This window comes from Sesamum indicum, linkage group LG12 (genome assembly GCF_000512975.1).
Source record: "Sesamum indicum cultivar Zhongzhi No. 13 linkage group LG12, S_indicum_v1.0, whole genome shotgun sequence".
Lineage (NCBI taxonomy): Eukaryota > Viridiplantae > Streptophyta > Magnoliopsida > Lamiales > Pedaliaceae > Sesamum > Sesamum indicum.
In genome coordinates, this window is record NC_026156.1 from 5,585,467 (window position 1) to 5,605,628 (window position 20,162).

General features: G+C 38.7%; 5 protein-coding genes across 6 annotated transcripts in view; 3 read left to right on the forward strand and 2 right to left on the reverse strand.

Moving 5' to 3' along the window:
- LOC105175930 (caffeoylshikimate esterase-like) lies at positions 107 to 1,069 on the reverse strand. Its single transcript, XM_011098579.1, has one exon. It carries the CDS (start codon positions 1,067 to 1,069, stop codon positions 107 to 109), a length of 963 nt encoding a protein of 320 aa, XP_011096881.1.
- LOC105175795 (N-acetyl-D-glucosamine kinase) lies at positions 2,294 to 6,917 on the reverse strand. Of its 2 annotated transcripts, XM_011098387.2 has the most exons (8): positions 6,592 to 6,917; positions 5,630 to 5,777; positions 5,041 to 5,232; positions 4,107 to 4,235; positions 3,372 to 3,541; positions 3,043 to 3,173; positions 2,900 to 2,948; positions 2,294 to 2,797 (listed from the first exon to the last, which is right to left on the reverse strand). In XM_011098387.2, the coding sequence occupies exons 1-8, from the start codon at positions 6,776 to 6,778 to the stop codon at positions 2,724 to 2,726; spliced, it is 1,080 nt and encodes a 359-aa protein (XP_011096689.1). In that variant the 5' UTR covers positions 6,779 to 6,917; the 3' UTR covers positions 2,294 to 2,723. The 2 variants fall into 2 exon arrangements, with proteins under 2 accessions (XP_011096689.1, XP_011096690.1); XM_011098388.2 differs by lacking the exon at positions 2,900 to 2,948 and having other exon boundaries at positions 6,592 to 6,915.
- LOC105175796 (probable receptor-like protein kinase At1g30570) lies at positions 9,114 to 12,849 on the forward strand. Its single transcript, XM_011098389.2, has one exon. The coding sequence runs from the start codon at positions 9,760 to 9,762 to the stop codon at positions 12,388 to 12,390; it is 2,631 nt and encodes an 876-aa protein (XP_011096691.1). The 5' UTR covers positions 9,114 to 9,759; the 3' UTR covers positions 12,391 to 12,849.
- On the forward strand, positions 14,330 to 19,281 carry LOC105175797 (probable LRR receptor-like serine/threonine-protein kinase At4g20940). The gene is made up of 3 exons (XM_011098390.2): positions 14,330 to 16,122; positions 16,358 to 17,899; positions 18,375 to 19,281. Exons 1-3 carry the CDS (start codon positions 15,060 to 15,062, stop codon positions 18,956 to 18,958), a joined length of 3,189 nt encoding a protein of 1,062 aa, XP_011096692.1. The 5' UTR covers positions 14,330 to 15,059; the 3' UTR covers positions 18,959 to 19,281.
- LOC105175798 (probable 3-hydroxyisobutyrate dehydrogenase, mitochondrial) overlaps positions 19,495 to 20,162 on the forward strand; it is a 4,947-nt gene continuing 4,279 nt past the window's right edge. The window contains exon 1 of the mRNA XM_011098391.2: positions 19,495 to 19,740. Within this exon, the coding sequence (XP_011096693.1) occupies positions 19,603 to 19,740 (138 nt within the window). The 5' untranslated portion in view covers positions 19,495 to 19,602. The remainder of the gene's footprint in view (positions 19,741 to 20,162) is intronic.

Below are 20,162 nucleotides of genomic sequence, written 5' to 3' on the forward strand. Positions count from 1 at the left end.
GAAACTGACAGCACTCATTCTAGTTCAAGATTTAAGGAGAATGCTCTCATGAGTAGATGATCGGTAGCAGTTATCATACACATTGGAGTGGGTTGATGTCAGATTGTCAGTTAAACAAACCAGCTCTGACTTCTATCCATGACAATATGGTGTCGAAAATCTTCTCAGCACTCTCATTTGGTTCGCCGATCAACTGGTGCCACATGCCTGGGAAGATCTTCAAACTCTTGTCCTTGCTGCTTGCTGATTCATACAGGTGTTTTGCCCCGTCAGGGTCGCAAATCATGTCCTCTCCACCATGCAGAACCAGCATCGGCGCTTCCACTTCATGGCAATTTCGCTTTATATATTCACACACTCTCAGGAGCTGCAATGCCGTCGCTGCAGTTGGCTTCCCGCTGGTTCGCCGATTTGGGCTTCTTTCCACCAGCTTTCTCTTCCAATTCTCCCGGTAGGATCGACTGGCTGGTGGCCTTGTGATCGGTATCCTCCAAGATGGCGCAACGAAAGCAACAGGTGGGAGCAGCTTCTCCAGCGGCCAAACAGGTTTGAACTTGCTTGATATTTCACACATAGCTCCACTCACTATCAAACCATTCCACGCTTTTTTCTGGTGCAGGCATATGAGTATGGCGATTGCAGCGCCTAATGACTCGCCGTAGAGGAAATGTGGGAGGTTGGGGTGATGGGCTCGAACAGAGTCGAAATACTGGAGGCAATCATGGACTAAGGACTGAACATCGGTGATGTGATCACGAGGGCCTTCCGAGAATCCATGGCCTTGCAGGTCAAGTGAACAAACCAAGAATCCGGCTTTCGCTATCCCTACTGCGCTTAGTTCAAAGAGCCACCCACTCTCGGAGGTGTATCCATGAATCATGCCCACAACCCCTTTGAGCTGGGAATTTGAGCCTGCAGGCTGCCAAGATTGGGTGAATATCTTCATGTTATGTTTATTAAGCATGAAGGTTTCATGGTGGAATATGTGATGTTTCTGGTAAAACTCCTCCTTTGTTAGGTTCCCATAAGGGCTGCTCTCATTGGCTTCGTGAATTGGGTGATGGGCCATTTTTGTGTTTCTGGTCTTGATTGAAAGTTGCTTAGGTGATGCCTAATTCACTTACTTGTATGCCCAACGTAAGGCTGTCTCTTTTATGATTGGTTGGAAACTCTCTCTTCCCAACTGTTCCTGTATCCAATAAATGAACTTTAGTTTCTTTTATAATATTGTAGCCCTGATCAAGTTCGAGAGTCAGTTTTTCAACAAATCTTATATTTGTTATGTAATTGTCGTATAATTTTAAATAATGATCAATTATATCATAATATATTATATTTTCTGTATAATTGATTAGATTCTCACCAAATATGTTTGGGACGGTGCTCTCAAAATTGCTTGACTATATTGGTCATTGTAATGAAGATTCAACCACTTTTTCCGGTGATATAGTACAATTAGATAAAACGTCTACATCAAACAATTAATGGATGTTTGGTTGATAGGGCGAAATAGCATCACCAAAATATGAAGTTAGGATTTTGTTTTAAATTTTTTTTATAGACTTGGAGGGAAGTGAAATAGGTTAGTAATTAGCAATTACTTCGTGAGGTTCTCAACTGTTACCATAAATTTCAAGACATGACGTGTCACATATACATCAGCTATTCATTGGTGCCACATTTGACAGCATTGCAAAGCTAACGTACTACATTTGGCCGCATTCATATGCAGCATTATTTTTGTATTTCTGTTGCACGTAACATCAATGCTACAGCAAGATTATTAGGCCGTCTCAACCAATTACAGCAACGAGATAATTTACTAATCATGTGAACATAAACATCGTTTTCAAAAGGTACTCGTAGTTTTGAAAACTTTTGGTCTTGGACTTGTTTGGACAAAAATGACAGCCCGACAATAATGGTAAAAGCTACAGGCGTCATACATGTATTTCAGTACGACATATACTGTTCTCAATTTGGGCTGTGGGCTTAGACCATTAACATTTTATTTAAATCAAGCTCGGGCCACTCCTATCAGCCCTTTGATCCTGCTTCAACTGGAAGCAATCAACTTCCACTTGCAATTTATTTGCAAGCTCTGGTAAGAAAAACCAATTCTGAACTCGGCAGGGCTTTGGTCAGACGAGCTGCTTCCTTAGTCCACACATTTTGGATTGGAAACAATCAATTCACAGTATGAGAATTGAGACTCCATTCTATGGGGACAGAATCAGCCAAGCACTTTTTTGCAGTTAGTTCTTCCTTGAGGCACAAGTGCAAAAGTACAAAGTGAAACAAGAAAATGCGTGGATAATTCTCTCTTACTTTCCATCACATTGTACATACATTCATAATTTAGTTACAATCAGCCTTAGGACAAATACTCTGGAGCATAATGGCATTTCAAAAAACTGCATCTCTCCGCACTAGTTAGTAGGTTTCATTCCCCCTTCTCCAACATGTAAATGAGTCTAGCTGGAGTGACATTCCAAAAGAAGAAAAAACAGATTGGAACAGAAAAGGACATTGCAACTCTTTTACCTGCGTGCTCTTTTCTTCTCTTCCTACGGAAATACGTATATGGACTACAACAACCGATAACAAGGCATAGGTGTTTGAGCAAGGTAGTATAATGTACAGCAACACCAGCAAGTTTAAATAATCACTGAGTGAGACCATTTGGGTGGCCGTGCATTTGACATATTTACATTCGATGTTATCTATGGCCATTTGCTTCTGTTTCTTTCATCATGGAGTCCCAGGCAAACAAAGCAGCTCCAATAGCAGGTTCCACCTGAGGAATCAAACGCATTGTGAAGCATTTTTCTATCAAACAAATTGGAAATCATAGAAATAAGTTCATGATATATAGATAAAACACAGCTTCAAGGATTACTGGTCATCAGCAAAAGCAGCTTAGGATTGAGGAAACTAGAGGATTCTACCTGGAAGAAAGATCATGTACCGAAATTGGTTCTCAATCAAGTAAATGCAGTTAAAACATCCAGAAATTACTCGTAACCAATGAAGAAGGCTAACCTTTGGTCTTATAGGACAAGCCCCTGGATAGGCCTTCAAAACCGAGTCAATAACTTTATTCCCTATATCCCATGTCTTGTTAGCTTCAAGGACTCCACCAACCATGACAACCTGGAAATAATCAGTTCCATCTGCAATAAAGTGCCGTACTTTCAGCTGATGGAGAAGACGGAGCATTCTATAGCATTATGTGGAGTTACTCTACTTTTACAGTAGCAAAATGATGAATTCTGCATATTTAGTTGATAGGTGGAAGATTGTATATGAATGCAAGGACTATATAACGTATTCTATCTCAAGGCCTCTATCCAATCTAAACAAGGTTACACCTTTCCCAGCCAAATGTAGTCGTTTAACAACAGCTTTAACACTTAGAGCCAATTCATGGACTGCATTGTTCAAGATCTCTTCTGCAACTTCATCGCCAGCTTCTGCACAAGATACCACTATAGGAACTAGTGCTGCAATTCTGGCCCAAGATGAATCTGCATAGGTCCACCTAAATTCCAATAAGAAAATAAAAAAGATGCTGAAATATATGATCGACAAGTGCAACATACATGAATCACCTCAGTTCATTCAATTCTCAAATAACAAATTGAACATATGTTTTCCCTGCTATTGAACTCCCACTCTCCACCACAGAAAATATTAGAATAAAAGAACAAAATAACCACTATCAATGTTATTTAACTTGGGTTATACTCATGTAATTATTTCCCCACATTGGCAAATCAAGAAATGTCGGCTCATGGACACAGAATCCTTCCAGATGTTCTTTATATGACCTCATAATATACAGATTCTAGAATCCAGTCAAGAGGTCTAATATTTACATTATTTGACCAGAGTTAGATATCCTTTATTTTTCTAGTGTCTTGATTGATTTGAGATACCTCTACCACATAAGAATCCAAACATTCTGTGCATGAGCTGTGATATGGAAACTGAACCAAAAGTCAACCAATGTAACCCAACGAAGCAGCCTGGCTGCTCACATAGTTTCTGCCTAGCAACAGCAATATCGAAATATGCATAGGAGTGAAATTCCCAAAGAGAGATACCCTATGATTTCATCTGGAGAGGGAAGACCAAGTGATTCCAGAATACAATTTGTAAGTGTCGTCTTTGGACCACGCCCATCATGAGCCTTCACCACCGCCGTCAGTGCCCGAGAAGCAATTCCATAACCACTGGAACCAGCAGTAATTGCCAACTTAATTTGAATTGATGAGAAAACAAATAATACCATATAAGATGAACTATATGTCTTCCCTTCTACATGAAAAGGTTAGATATTTTATCACAAATAACTAAATTAAGTATGAGTTGTGCTGAGTGCCAAACAGGAAGAAACATGAATGACTATTGACTGTGGATAGCCTGGAAAAGAGGTGCATAGAGTACTAGTTAAAGACCTGATTAGAAATCCATCTCTATGTGGGAAAGGAACACGGCAGCATCATTTATATCATAAAACCTTAAACTCAAATACTTTTTATTGGTGAAAAGATTAATAGATAAGGTTCTTGAATAAAACCTTTAAAGTCTGAAGCTGTGGCGAAGTAGGTCTACTTGCAGTCAGTAACTTACAAACACAAACACGTATGCATATACACATACACACACAAATGACCTGACATTAGATCACAGTTTCTCCAGGACAGCAGGAACTCATCCTATCAACTTTTGCCAGATCTCACTCGTTTCTGGACCATTTTTGTCAAAACATATTTGATTTTATATGTATTTATATGGGCACATGATATAACAGGCTATCAAGGGCATGATGCAGATTGTCCTCATTTATGACCCGACAACTTCTACCTTCCGACACCGACAGTAGTACAAGCTAAGTTAATTTAAAACAAACACGGTCTCATCCAGTGGGAGATACTGTCATAAATACGACAAGAACATTGTCGCTACAATTATTAGAGCTTGTTCCGAAAAAAGTATATCATCTAACCCAAAGTAGTTACTACATGCTGAGTTTACCTGCCCCAGTCACCTAATACTGGCCCCGCACCAGCAGCACGAGCTTCTCTTCCATCTTCAGTAAATCCATAAGCAATGCACCCGGTACCCGCAATCAGAACACAACCATGAAGCTTCCCCATTGTCCCACTTGCAAGAGCAGCTACAGCATCATTCTGGACATATATCTTTACATGATGTGAGAATATACCCCTGTAGAATTATCATAGACAGTAATAATCAAAATTCTAATGTTGTGAGCTGAATGTCCAGAATCAGCATGCACATATGGAAATGTCACTTGAATTAATAATGATTGTGATCCTGCAATTTTGGTTATTAGAATATTGCTATAATAACCTTTAACCAAATTTTGCCTTACTAAAATATTTTGAGTTAAAACCAGATGCTTCTGCATTCCATGACATTCCATTAACTACTTCAGCCTCCATTAGATCTTGTTCTGAATATGAAAAGGATAAAAGCAAACTCAAACAATATAGCATCTTCTTTGCCTTTTCTCTTCAACCTCTGACTTAGTTTCTATTTCAACCTCCAGGAACTAAATAGTTTAAAAGATCACAAAATCTAAACAGTTATAGTTCAATACCGCATCCAGTTCAATATCCTCTCCTGATCGGACGGATGATTCACACCAGAAACCCCTAAGCAAACAGCAAGAACTGCTGAATGATCCTTGCCTGCTCTAGAAAGAGCTTCAGCTATAACTTGTTCTAGTGTTACTCTGGCTGCATTTTCTGCAAAGATCCAATTTCAAATAAGATGAGACGATCTGTATATTCAAGTCAATGAAGAGCCAATGTTGTGCTCTTCCATTACGATATATGGATTGAAAAGAACTCACAACTTGTGGAAAAAGTTCTCTTGTAGACCAAAGTTTACAAGTGGAACAGCCAATTTTGCATATTAAATATTAGCATCTTCTCATTTGGCACGTTCCTAAACAAGGGGGAGCAAGAAAGTTCACTGTGAGGAATGTCTAGAAAAAAAGGCATGTGAAGAAATTAGGAGAATTATGAAAACTTTTATCGTCAGACATGGCAAGAAAACAAGGGGAAACGTGATTTTTCCATTGGTTCATATCAAAAACTTGAGGGGTTGGTAATTTTCATTCTTAATCACGTCAAGAAAAAAGAAATTGTGAATCCATATGATTAGGCGAGTCAATAAACTAAACGAGTTGCAAATTTTAAGGTTAAGCGTTTCAAGAGACCAAAGGCGATCGAAATTCTTTTAGTCAGGCATGGGAGGAAACAAGGGGGCAGGTGAATGCTTTGTATTGTTTCATATACAAAACTTGAGGGATTGTAATCTTCAATATAATAACGTCAAGACACAAGAAAGTTTTCAATCAATATGGCAAGGCAAGTCATGAGAATTTTTATTGTTAATCCTTTCAAGAAACCAAAGGGGGCAGAAAATTTAATGGTCAGGATTCTCAAGCAACGATTCCGATTGTGAAACTTTCGTCGTTGAACACATCAAGAAAAGTGGTTTGAGAATTTTCAATCGTTGGGCATGTCGAGAAAGAAACGGAAAGAAGATAAATACCTCCGACGCTGTTGTAGTTGGAGCAACCGGCAGCGGCGCGGCCTAGTACGGGAAGAGGATCGGGCAATCGGCGGTGGTCGGAGAAGGGGAATAGCGGCAAACAGACACATACAGTGGACGTAGTGCCCCCATCGACGCCCAAGATCACGCCATCACCCCTACAGCACTCATCAGACTCAGAACCCATCTCTTGTGTGTGAATCTGTTCTAACTTGTACCCTCTTTCAGTAATCAATTACTGCATTGGAGATATGGAACCGGTAGGAAGAGTAAGACCACGTTGGAATTGTGGTCATTCCTTTTGACCCAAACCAAAAGGAAAACATTAAACCGTTTTGTTATTGTCATTTACATTTTACTGAAGTGGCGTGTCACCTTGAATGGAAAAAAGAGAGAATTTGAGAAAAAGGAACTGGAGAGAACAACCTGCTTTGTTTGACGCGGTCCTCGTACTTGGTTGACCTTTCCCATTACAAATTTTTATTCACAAATCATAAACAATTATGGCCCCTTTTTCTTATTAAGTGGATGATAAAAAAACGTCATCAGACTCTCTCTCTCTCTCTCTCTCTAAGATGAAATAATGACGATATTTCAACGACAAGGATAGTGCATAATTAGGCTTTTCTTGTAACCATTCAACCACCTCCCCACACTAATCAAACTGGATTAGGGATCTTCACATAATCATTATATATCTCATTTGGTTCAACAGAAACAAATTGTTTCCCTCCAAATTAACATCACATCCAATCCAACCCCACTTAATTATATTACACATCCCACACTTCACAAGGCTTTTGATTTCAATTATAAGACACGTATTTTACCGACAAAATTCAAATCTTATGTGAGGTGCGACGTACCAAATGTTGATTTAATGTAGGATATTTGTCACTATTATTAATATGTCAAATATAAATAAAATAAAATAAAATACTTTTGAAAGTATATATGATATTTAGTAACAAATAAATATATTTTACTTAATTCGTTGAGGTATTAATGTAGTTATATAATTATCAATAATTAAAAAATAAAATAAAATAATGTGACGGTGGAAAAATGTAATAAATATGGAGAAAATGGTGAATGGATGGTTGGTATGAATTGTTTGAGAAAGCATCCAAAATTGGGAGACAGAGAAAAAGCATTGAAGAAATTTTAGCAGTGGAAATGGAAGATGATAAGGTCAATTCAGTCCCTTAATCAATCATGCAATCACATGCATTGTTCATTACTCTCATCTTTTATTTATTATTTTTTTTTTAAATTTTGTAATTCAGTCCAAATATACTTTTTCACTCCGAGTAAAAACACACCATTTCTATCACATATAAAATATTGCAATTTCTTGTTGCCTCGTGCTTGCTTAATTTTTAATTTTTGAAACACTAATATACGTAAAAAATCAAAATATACTTTTTCACTCCGAGTAAAAACACACCATTTCTATCACATATAAAATATTGCAATTTCTTGTTGCCTCGTGCTTGCTTAATTTTTAATTTTTGAAACACTAATATACGTAAAAAAATATATTTATTTTACGATGATTCTCATTTTAATTATTTTTTTATTTTTATAAATTAATAATATTTATTTCATCATTAATAGTTTTAAATCAATAAAAGAGTATATATAATCATTAATTTCATTTAAATAAAAAATATTTGATTCATCACTACTAACGGGAGCAAATAAAATTATAATTTTAATTAAATAAAAAAATATATTGATCTGACAAAAACTATAAATACGGAGCATGATTTTTTTATTGAGAACTGAAAATTAAAAATAAAAGCACACCGAATATGGGCCCATTATGAAGAATATTAGTATAATAATTATAATATAGAAAAGTCTTCTCTATCATTCATTATCCCGCTATTTTTATAGTTCAAATTTTATTGCTTTTGATTTTTTTCCTTGAGTTGAATTTAAATATATTTATATTTTTTTATTGATATATAGATGTGTTAAAATTAAGAATTAAAAGCATTGTTTGTTCACTGCAGGTTTTTGGAAACAAAAATTCCAGGTTGGATTTAATGAGCCTATTTAGCGCGTTGTAATGTCCGGGCAGGGGCGGGAGCAGGTACAGAAGGGTACTATTGGTACGGAGAAGGCAAGAAGACAAGAGTAGACTTTATTTAATCACAGTGCACAAGGGGTAAAATTGGGAGAAGTGAGAGTGTGTTGATTTTCTTGCAGACAAATGCATGTGATGTGAGGCTGGGTACCCCAAAAATCAAATAATGGAGGTCCATGCTCTGGCAACCCAACCCCACCCACTCACACTCAAACTCACACACCCACACCCAATATATAAATAATCATAATTTATTAATGCCGTAATAAATTCTTAAAAATTTCAGCTAAAGAAACGTCTCCAGATTTTGAACGCAGTTACAACTCAAAACCAAAGGAAATTATATAGATATATATATATATTTAATTATTATTATTTTTATGTGTAATAAAGTAGAGTAGTACAGATATGCTTGCACAAGATTCTCGACCCTTTTCCAAAAGAAAACAAAGACACTACAATATGACATGATATAATTTCCAGACTGTTTTTTGGAACTTCATTTTCCATCTTCTCCAATAATTTTCAAGAAAACTCCCTCCTTTGTTTTCAGCAACCATCAGATTCTCATACTCTCTTTGATCATTTTTCAGCATCATTGATTTGAAGAGTAAGAAAAGATTGTATCTTGGCAATCTTGGTATACTATACCTTAGCAATTTCAAAGTCCCTTTTCTTGCCCTTTTTGCTTTTGGGTTCTTGGCTCAGATCTGCTTTACTGATTGGGCTTTCAATTTTTAATGCTCAAGAGGTAAGTTCTTGGTGGGTTTTTTTTTTTGTTTGAAGAGGTAAGTGTTTATGCTTGAATTTGGTTTGTGCTTTTGAGGATTTTCATTGAGAGAGTGAGGATAAATATATGCACTGGATAGGTTCCTTATGAAGTAAAATTGTGTCTGATTGGGAGTCAGTGGTGTGTGATTCAAGAATAGGGTTTCTCACCTTTCTGTTGATGCCCTTTTGTGTTGGAGTGCTTATTGCTGGTGCTTGTATCGGGTGTTGAATTTGTGAAGACAAGGAAAAGTGAGAAACAGGGACAAAAAAGAATCTTGGGTTGGTTCAGGTTCAGGCAGGGGTGAATGATGAAGGTCCAGGGAACAGGGGTCTTCGGCATATTGCTTCTGCTGATTATGTGTATGGTTGCACCCTCTGTGGAAGCTCAGACGACTTCGTTTTTCATAAATTGTGGGACAAATTCCAGTGCAAATGTTGATGGAAGGAGATGGGTTGGTGACACAGCTCCCAGGAACAATGTCACCCTCAGTGCCCCAGGAATTGAGGCCTCTACTACTATGTTCAATGGAGATCCAGTATATGAGCCACTTTACAAAACTGCTAGAATTTTTACCGATACTCTGAATTATACTTTTCAAATACCAAATGGGGATTATTTTCTTAGGCTTCACTTTTATCCGTTGGCATTTGATGGATATAATGCTAATGAGTCTTACTTCTCTGTTGTGGCAAATGGTTTGGGGCTAGTTTCGGAGTTTAATGTTCCTGGTGAGATTTCGGATAAGAATTTGAACTTGCTAGGGTCTGGAGCCAATTCCAGCTATTTCTATTTGTTGAAGGAGTACCTGTTTTCTGTTGACACAAATGTGATGGTTGTGAACTTCATTCCATCCAAAGGGTCATTCGGTTTTGTGAATGCAATCGAAATTATTCCAGAGGGAAATAGGCTGTTTGCGGATGCAGTGAGCAGAGTGGGTGCAAATGGTGGCAGTAGCTCATTGAACATGAGAGGGATGGAAACCATGTACAGATTGAACGTTGGTGGTTCGACTATTGAACCCTCAGATGATTCGCTTTTGTGGAGAACATGGGAAGCAGATTCAAGTTACATGATCAATGCAGATGCTGGTTCAGTAATAAGAAACCGATCTAATATTACTTATGCCAACCCAAACAACACTGCCGTGGCTCCTCTTCTGGTGTATGAAACAGCGAGAACTTTGACAAATACTGAAGTCATGGAGAAGAGATTTAACATGTCGTGGAAGTTGGTTGTTGATCCAGATTTTGAGTATCTGGTCCGCCTGCACTTCTGCGAACTGGTTTATGATAAGCCAAATCAAAGGATTTTCAGAATATTCGTGGACAACAAAACTGCCGCCGACAACTTTGACATCTATGTTCGAGCTGGAGGAATGAACAAGGCGTATCATGAGGATTATGTCGATTCTATTTCCTCCAGAAGCAACACCATTTGGATACAACTAGGTCCTGACCCTACAACAGGTTCTGCTGGAACTGATGCTCTCTTGAACGGTTTGGAAGTGTTCAAGCTTAGTCGCAATGGCAATCTAGCTTATGTAGAAACCTACAGCAATGTGAAAGTGAAGAAAACGTCCAGAAGTTTGATCCTTTGGGTGAGCATAGGAGCAGGTATTGCTTCCATTGCAATACTTGCAGCTATATGTATGCTAATTGTCTGGTTCTGTCGAAAGAAAAGAGAAGACAATGATGCCAAGAAGAGCCCCCCCGGTTGGCGGCCTTTGTTCCTCCATGGATCTGTCATGAACAGTACCACCAACGCAAAAGGATCAACTAGCTACCAGAATCCGAATGGACAATTTGGTACTGTTAGATCTGGACGGCGTTTTACATTAACAGAGATTAGAGCAGCAACCAATAATTTTGATGAAAGTCTAGTCATTGGAGTTGGAGGATTTGGTAAGGTGTACAAGGGAGAGATGGATGATAGCACCCTTGCTGCAATTAAGCGATCCAATCCCCAATCTCAGCAGGGCCTCAAAGAATTTGAGACCGAGATTGAAATGCTGTCCAAACTAAGGCACAGGCATCTTGTGTCTTTGATTGGATTCTGCGATGAACAGAACGAAATGATCTTGGTATATGAGTACATGGCTAATGGAACTCTCAGGAGTCATCTATTCGGGAGTGACTTACCGTCGTTAAGTTGGAAGCAACGACTAGAAATTTGCATTGGTGCAGCCCGAGGACTGCATTACCTTCACACAGGTTCAGAGAGAGGTATTATTCACAGGGATGTCAAGACAACCAACATATTGTTGGATGAGAACTTTGATGCTAAAATGGCTGATTTTGGGCTGTCCAAGACTGGCCCTTCACTAGAGCACACACATGTAAGCACTGCTGTCAAAGGAAGCTTTGGTTATCTCGATCCTGAATATTTCAGAAGGCAGCAATTGACTGAAAAATCCGATGTCTACTCATTTGGCGTGGTCCTCTTTGAAGTTGTTTGTGCAAGAGCTGTTATTAATCCAACATTGCCGAAAGACCAGATCAATCTTGCAGAATGGGCAATGCGTTGGCAAAGGAAAAAATCACTCAAAAGCATTCTTGACCCTCAACTCAAAGGAAATTATTCTCCAGAATCATTAGTGAAATTTGGAGATATTGCAGAGAAATGTCTAGCCGATGAGGGGAAGAGCAGGCCGACAATGGGAGAAGTTTTATGGCACTTGGAATATGTGTTACAGCTTCACGAAGCTTGGTTGCGCAGCAATGCTGGAGATAGTTCCGTTTCCATAGTTGAGGATTTGGGTCCTATTCACGAGGGAGAATCTGAGGAGGTTCTCGACGCTGCAAATTCAGATACTGGTACAGAGATTAAAACTAAGGAAGATGGCGAATCAGTGTCAAGGACAGATAGAGATCCAATGGATCCCATGGCTGTTGGGGTCGATGAATTTTCACAGATGGTAAACCAACAGGGAAGGTGAAGGCCAGAGGCTATGCTGGAAATGGATCCGCGCATTCTGCAAATACTTTTTCACAATTTTCCATGTGCATGCACCTCAGGCATTGAGAGCAAGGATTACTTGTTCAAGAAACTTTAAAATTAATCAGGCTGAATTCTTTTATTCTTGTTTGATGTCTGAATCAACATGATGCATATCAGGCATTGAAGATTATGTATGCTGTTTTTCATTGTGTTTTAGGCTTTGGCATCAAATGCTGGTCGTCCGTCTTCCATTAATGTTATGTGAAAGAGCTTGAATGACTGCGATGGAGGGAGAGTAGCGCATTTGGACAGGATTTGTTTCATGGTGTTGTTACATCTGTATACTTTTTTGAGTTGTAATGAGTTTGGTTTCTTGTTGTTGTTGCGTGCATCCTCATATTTTGTATTTATGGAAGTCTCAACTTTTCTCCTCAGCTACCGTTTTTGATTTTGGACATCTGCGCTCTCCCCCACTTTTGGGAAATTTTAAATCCGATTGGGATGGTGGATTTAAATACATTTGTCGCATCACTGACGTAAAGTTCACAAAGCGTCATCAATCATATCGCAAATGAATTACAGAATATCATAGTTATTCAGTAATTCGTTTAATTCAATCGAACTTAATTTAGGTAATAATTTTTCCCTTTATTTCCCAAGTATTGTATACTGCATTCTAACGCATTTCATTCGGGGGGGGGGGAGTTCAGTTCCCATGAGATTGGATTGTGACAATGCAGTGGTTTGGGCCGAGTTCCAGATCTAATGGGCTATCTATCACTTCCCTAACGACTATTGTGACTGTGCGCCCATCAATGTCCTTGAGCCTACGCATCTCCAATTTCTCTCATTATTCCTTCACTCTCTTTTGTCTTCAATCTTCATCATTTTTTTAGGGTAAATTATAACTGATTCTGTTGAGATTGTTATAATTATAAATACATTTTCATTATAAATATTTTTTTAAATTATAAATAGTTTAATAAATATCTCCTTATGACATTTCATTGTAAGGGGTATCTATTAACGTATTTATAATTTTTTAAATAATAAAAATATATTTATAATTATAACAAACCTTACTAGGAGTCTTTTGTAATTTACCCTTCTTTTTTATTCCATATTGAAGTGTGGCCATCCGTGCCATCAATTTCCCAAAACAACTATGTTTCAACTTTATATTATATACATAGTTGCAAATCGTTCTTTTCTTGTGTGTATATAATAAAAATAATATTTTATATTTTAAAATATATTATAAATAAAAAATAAAAATAAAAATTATAATATTATAAAAAATAATATAATAGTGTGACAAATCTATCGTGTACGAAGGAGAAGTAATTTTTTATATATGAAATAGCATGTCAGATAAATAGGCATAAACAAAAATGATGTGACAAAGTGAGATAGAGAGAGAGGATTTAAAACAAAGGGAAATGATAGGGTAATAGTAAAAAATTTAGGTAATGGGGTGGGTGGGAGGAGGATAAATAGAAAACCCTAGTCAAAAGGGGCATTGACACAACCAATCACTCTTGCAATACCCGATGCTGCTGTTGTTTCCACTTTCACTACTTGGCAGGAAGGCATCACTTCCAATAAAAAAAAAAAAAAGAAAAGGACCCCAAACAATCTTAAAAACTAGATTTAATGATTCGTCTTCACGTCCACCATGACAAGCTTCAATCAAGATTCCCCGCATGCCTTTTTGGCGGGTTAATTACATTTCATTTCCCGCTACTATTTTGCTTTTCTTTTCTTTTCTCTTTTTTTTTTTTTTTATTTCTTCTGTCCTTTTTCTGCACCACTGCTACACTTGTCTTTTTTCTTCTTTCTTTTAAGGTAACTAAATAGCAATTAAAGATTAACCATAATTTTTGTTATTATAATTCCAAAGAATTGAACGAGACATAATTAAGAGTTGTGAGTATTGGGTTTCCCCACATGTCTTTTTTGGAGAGAGAGAGAGAGAGCCAAGTGAGTGCTTTGGTGGGATGATTACGACGTAAAAAATAGGAACAAAATCAATTAACAAGAGACAAAAGTAGTGGGGTTTTTGTTACTGCAATTACCAGAAAGCTCATCTTTTTTCCCCCATTTTTAGGGTTTTTGAAAGCACGAGTGTTTTCTGGGTTAATCGTTTTCAGTATCTTCAATGCGCTTATAATGCAGATTTGAAGACCCTTTTGCCTTTTTCTTCAATACCCCAATGTTCTCAGCTCTGCTCAAAAGTTGAAAATTGTTGTTTTTAGTGCATTTTTTTGGATGTGTTTCCAAAGTACTTGAAACTTTAGCCCTCTGTCCCCAAAAGCTTGAAGCTTTCTAAAGGGATAGTTTTCACTCGCAAACGCCAGAATTCCATGTTAAGGAAATGCTGACCTTTCCTATGGTTAGATCTCCATAAGCGACTCATTCCTTGCTGTTCCCTTCGTCATTTGTCGGCTTTGCTAATCTCCCGTCTGTATATTTGCTTCTAAGGCCTCTGAGATTTCCAGGTGGGCATATCTTGTTAAGAGCTCGGTGTTCTTGCTCTCTTTTGTGCTTAAACTCATTGGGTTGCTGTTTCTGCTCCCGGATGCTGTATAACCTAGAGCATTTTCTTTAAATTCCAACTTGAATAGTTGTTTTGGTTCGTGGATAGTAACATTGTTACTTGGGTTTAGAATGAGGATATTTAGGCTGTTTCTGGTGGGTCTTTGTTTTGTCTCCTCCTTGGGGCAGCTCCCTTCCCAGGATATTTTGGCGCTTCTCGAGTTCAAGAAAGGAATCAAGCACGACCCAACGGGTTTCGTGCTTGATTCATGGAATGATGAATCAATTGATTTCAATGGGTGCCCTTCTTCTTGGAATGGGATTATGTGTAATGGTGGTAATGTTGCGGCCGTTGTTCTTGACAATCTAGGATTGTCTGCAGACGCGGATTTGAGTGTGTTCTCAAATCTAACCATGCTTGTAAAACTTTCAGTTGCAAACAATTCCATTTCTGGTAAGTTGCCGGACAATCTCGGGGAGTTTAAGAGCCTTGAGTATCTTGATATCTCCGACAATCTGTTCTTCTCGTCATTGCCATCTGAGATTGGTAAATTAATGAGTTTAAAAAACCTGTCACTAGCTGGAAATAACTTCTCGGGCTCAATCCCAGACGCAATTTCTGGACTTGCCTCAATCCGTTCTTTAGATATGAGCCGCAATTCCCTTTCTGGCCCGTTGCCGTCGTCTTTGACAAGGTTGGGAGGTTTGGTGTATCTTAATCTGTCTCTAAATGGCTTCACGAAAAGCATCCCTAAAGGGCTTGAGCTGATGACTCAACTTGATGTGCTTGACTTACATGGTAATAGGCTTGATGGTAAATTTGATCCTGAATTCTTGCTACTTACTACAGCAAGTCATATTGATCTTAGTGGGAATTTGCTAGTCAGTTCTGCTAAGGAGCAGCAGAAATTTCTCGTGGGTATTTCTCCATCTGTCAAGCATTTAAATCTCAGCCACAACCAGATAGAAGGATCACTCATCAGCGGTGGTGAGGCCCAGACTTTTGGGAGCTTGAAAGTTTTGGATTTGAGCTACAATCAGCTCTCTGGAGAATTACCTGGGTTCAATTTTGTTTACGACCTTCAAGTCCTGAAACTTGGTAACAACAGATTTTCTGGTCCCATTCCTAACAACCTTTTGAAGGGAGATTCTTTGGTGTTAACTGAGTTGGACCTAAGTGGGAACAACCTATCAGGTACATTTACTATTGACAACGCATTCCTTCATTAAGAATTTGCCCTGCCATTTCTAGCACTGGATTCTACTAAACAGAGTGTTTTTTATAGTTACCATCACTGTAGCCGATTATTTATTGCAATATTCTAGAATTATGGACTGGTTGATTTTATTGTATGGAATTTATTGTTCATGCCTTCACCAGCTCTTCAATCTTGCACTAGCTACAACCAACAGATTATTTTATGTGACAGGGTCCATAAGTATGATTACGACAACAACATTACACACCCTTAATCTCTCCTCCAACATGCTTTCTGGTGAATTGCCGCTGTTGACGGGAAGCTGTGCTGTGATTGACCTCTCAAAAAACCAATTTGAAGGAAATTTAACTAGGCTGCTGAAATGGGGAAATGTAGAATTCCTTGATCTCAGCCAGAACCATTTGACAGGGTCCATTCCAGAGGTAACTGCTCAATTCTTGCGTCTGAATTACCTTAACGCCTCTCACAATTTCCTGAATGGTTCTCTTCCAAAAGTCCTCACACTGTTCCCCAAACTCACCACCCTGGACCTCAGCTTCAACCAGTTGAGCGGTCCTCTTTTAACCACTCTTTTGACATCATCTACTCTTAATGAACTTCACCTACAGAGCAATATACTCTCTGGAAGCATTGATTTTTCACCTCTCTCTAATAATTCCAACCTACATGTTCTTGATCTTTCTAACAATCAGCTTAATGGCTACTTACCTGATTCATTTGGATCATTAACCGGACTTCAAGTGATCAATGTTGGAGGAAACAATTTCTCTGGTTCCCTGCCTACTTCCATAGGTGATATCACTACCCTAATTTCATTAGACATTTCGCGGAATCATTTCTCCGGGCAACTGCCAAGGAACTTGCCTGACAGTCTTCAAAGCTTTAATGCATCATATAATGATCTTTCTGGTGTTGTGCCTGAAAATTTGAGGAAATTTCCTCTATCTTCCTTCTACCCTGGCAATTCTGACTTGCAATTCCCCAATCCTCCTCCCGGCTCTAGTCATGGTCCAGCTGGAAATCCAAGTAAGAAACACTTCAGAACTATCGTCAAAGTGGTGATAATAGTTTCTTGTGTGGTTGCTGTAATCATTTTGATCCTTCTTGCAATCTTCATTCATTATAAACGGATATCAAAAAGGCCTTTGCCACATGTAACCAACAAAGATGTCAGCCGCCAAGCTTCGACAAATCCTTCTAGCTTTGGGGGAAGAGACCGTGCTGGTGGCTTGGTTGTTTCAGCAGAGGATCTTGTGACATCTAGAAAAGGATCGTCGTCGGAGATAATTAGTTCTGAAGAGAAAATGGCAGCGATTACTGGTTTCTCTCCATCAAAGACCAGCCACTTCTCGTGGTCACCCGAATCTGGTGATTCATATACTGTAGAGAGCCTGTCAAGATTGGATGTCAGGTCTCCTGATCGGCTTGCAGGTGAGCTGTATTTTCTAGATGATACAATCTCATTTACGGCTGAGGAATTATCAAGGGCCCCAGCAGAAGTCCTTGGAAGGAGCAGCCATGGAACATCTTACAGAGCAACTCTGGACAATGGTTTGTTCTTGACTGTGAAGTGGTTGAGGGAAGGAGTTGCAAAGCAGAGAAAGGAATTTGCTAAAGAAGCTAAGAAATTTGCAAACATTAGACACCCAAATGTGGTTGGGTTGAGAGGTTACTACTGGGGTCCCACACAACACGAGAAGCTTATCCTTTCAGACTACATATCTCCTGGAAGTCTTGCGAGTTTTCTCTATGGTAATAACTTCATTCCATTCTCATGTGTTTTGTGCCTCTCTGCTTACAATGTTGGTTACGTTCAGTCTGAATGTTATATCAGAGTTTGCTTGGTCCATTATCTTTTTTGGTTATGGATCTGATCAATCTGAGTGTGGTTTATAAGTTTGTGAAACATGTTTATACTGTTGAGGTCCATGAAGATGTGATATGCGTAGATGACAGCCTGCTGCGCTCATTTAAGTTTTGTGCATTGGGTCCCCATTGCCTGCATGAATTAGTGATTGCCTCTTGCCTCAGTGAAGGATTCGGTCTTGTGATACAACATAGAGATCATCTTGAAGCAAATTAACTATTCCTCCGACCTCTATAATGCCTGTTGGAAATGCAAGTAGCGTGCTTTTCATTTATGCATTTGCATCTTGTTTCCCATTGAATGATGACACGGATCTGTGGTTACCCTCTGCCTTTTTAATAAGTCCACTGTTTTTGGCAGATCGGCCTGGAAGAAAGGGTCCACCCCTAACCTGGGCTCAGAGGCTCAAAATAGCAGTTGATGTTGCACGTGGCCTGAACTATCTCCATTTTGATCGTGCTGTTCCCCATGGAAACCTTAAAGCAACAAATATATTACTAGATGGACCCGATTGTAATGGGCGCGTAGCCGATTACTGTCTTCACAGGCTGATGACCCAATCAGGAACCATCGAACAAATTCTTGATGCTGGGGTTTTGGGCTACCGTGCCCCAGAACTTGCAGCGTCCAAGAAGCCCCTGCCATCTTTCAAATCAGATGTCTATGCTTTTGGAGTGATTTTGCTGGAACTTCTCACAGGGAAATGTGCTGGTGATGTAGTTTCAGGTGCAGATGGGGGAGTTGATTTGACAGATTGGGTGCGGTTGAGGGTGGCAGAAGGTCGAGGATCAGATTGTTTTGATGCTGCATTGACGCCTGAGATGAGCATCCCCGCGGCAGATAAAGGTATGAAAGAGGTCCTTGGAATAGCTCTTCGATGTATTCGTTCGGTGTCGGAGAGGCCAGGAATCAAGACAATATACGAGGATCTCTCGTCCATTTAGTTTTGATGATCAAAATTCCAAGTGGGAATCAAATAGCTCATTGACCTCCCTTTTTGAGTAGTTGAACTAGGAAGCTAGGGTTTGCTATTTTTTCTTTCTTTTTGGTTCAGGCATTGCTGTAAATTGGGAGATATTTGCTGATGTATACCAGCCAGCTTTCCCCTCCAATACGATGGCAAGACTCTCTCTTGCCCTTGAGAAGGCTGACTGTTGCTCCTCAAACAATGACCTCAAAGTTTTGAGTTTGCATGCCATTCCTTCCCCAAGAAGACAATAATGGTGTGCCTGTAGTTAAAAGCAAATGTCCTCTGTTTAATGTCGTATATTGTGTATAAATTCAACTATTGATGATATCGCAGAATTTGGACACTCGGTGCGATCATTAAATTCCAAAACAAGATAAAAAGGATAAAAAGTAATTTCAATTATACAGAAAATAGTTGAGCTGTACAAATTTCATCCGTGGTTTTTACAGTTGGTAAAATATCTCCTAGCCGTAAGAAAAGGCTGCTTCATTGTTAATAAAAGGATAGAAACGGTGAATCATCGCCCCTCAATAATTTGCATATTCTTTTTGATAGTTTAATAATTGGCAAGTTCTTCTCATCTCCGACAAAAGCCAAGAAATTCAAGAAAACTGAGGAATGGCTGCTTATGGAAGTTTCAGAGTGAGATCGCTGCTGTCCCTTCACAAATGCAGCCCCAAGATCACGCGTTCTTCATTATCCGACTTTTCATGGACTCGCATGTTTTCTTCATCATCTTCCCCATCCCAATTTCAAGTGAGTTCATGTTTCTTCTTGTTTTTCTTGAAAATTCCAAATTCTTGGAAATCTTGAATCGATCATTTGACTCTTCTTTAACATCGTCTCCTGTTATTACTTTGTGTTGTTTAATTTCTGTTACATGGCTTGTCATGCCAAATTCATTCACGTTCGCGAATTTTAGTCTACTCCAAAGAGTCCGATAAAGGAAACAAATCGTCCTCTGTAAAGTCTGAATCGAAAAAGAATGAAAAAGTAGGTCAACGGACCAACTTCTCTTAATCTATTTTCTTTATCCACTGTTCCATTCTGATACGAAGAAAGTTTCAATTTTTCCTGAAACTGATTAAATTCTTGGATGGATGATACATATTGTTGAGTCTTCTTGAGCCATATTATCTTTTATCGGTTCTCGTAATGGTGACTGAATATCAATAGTC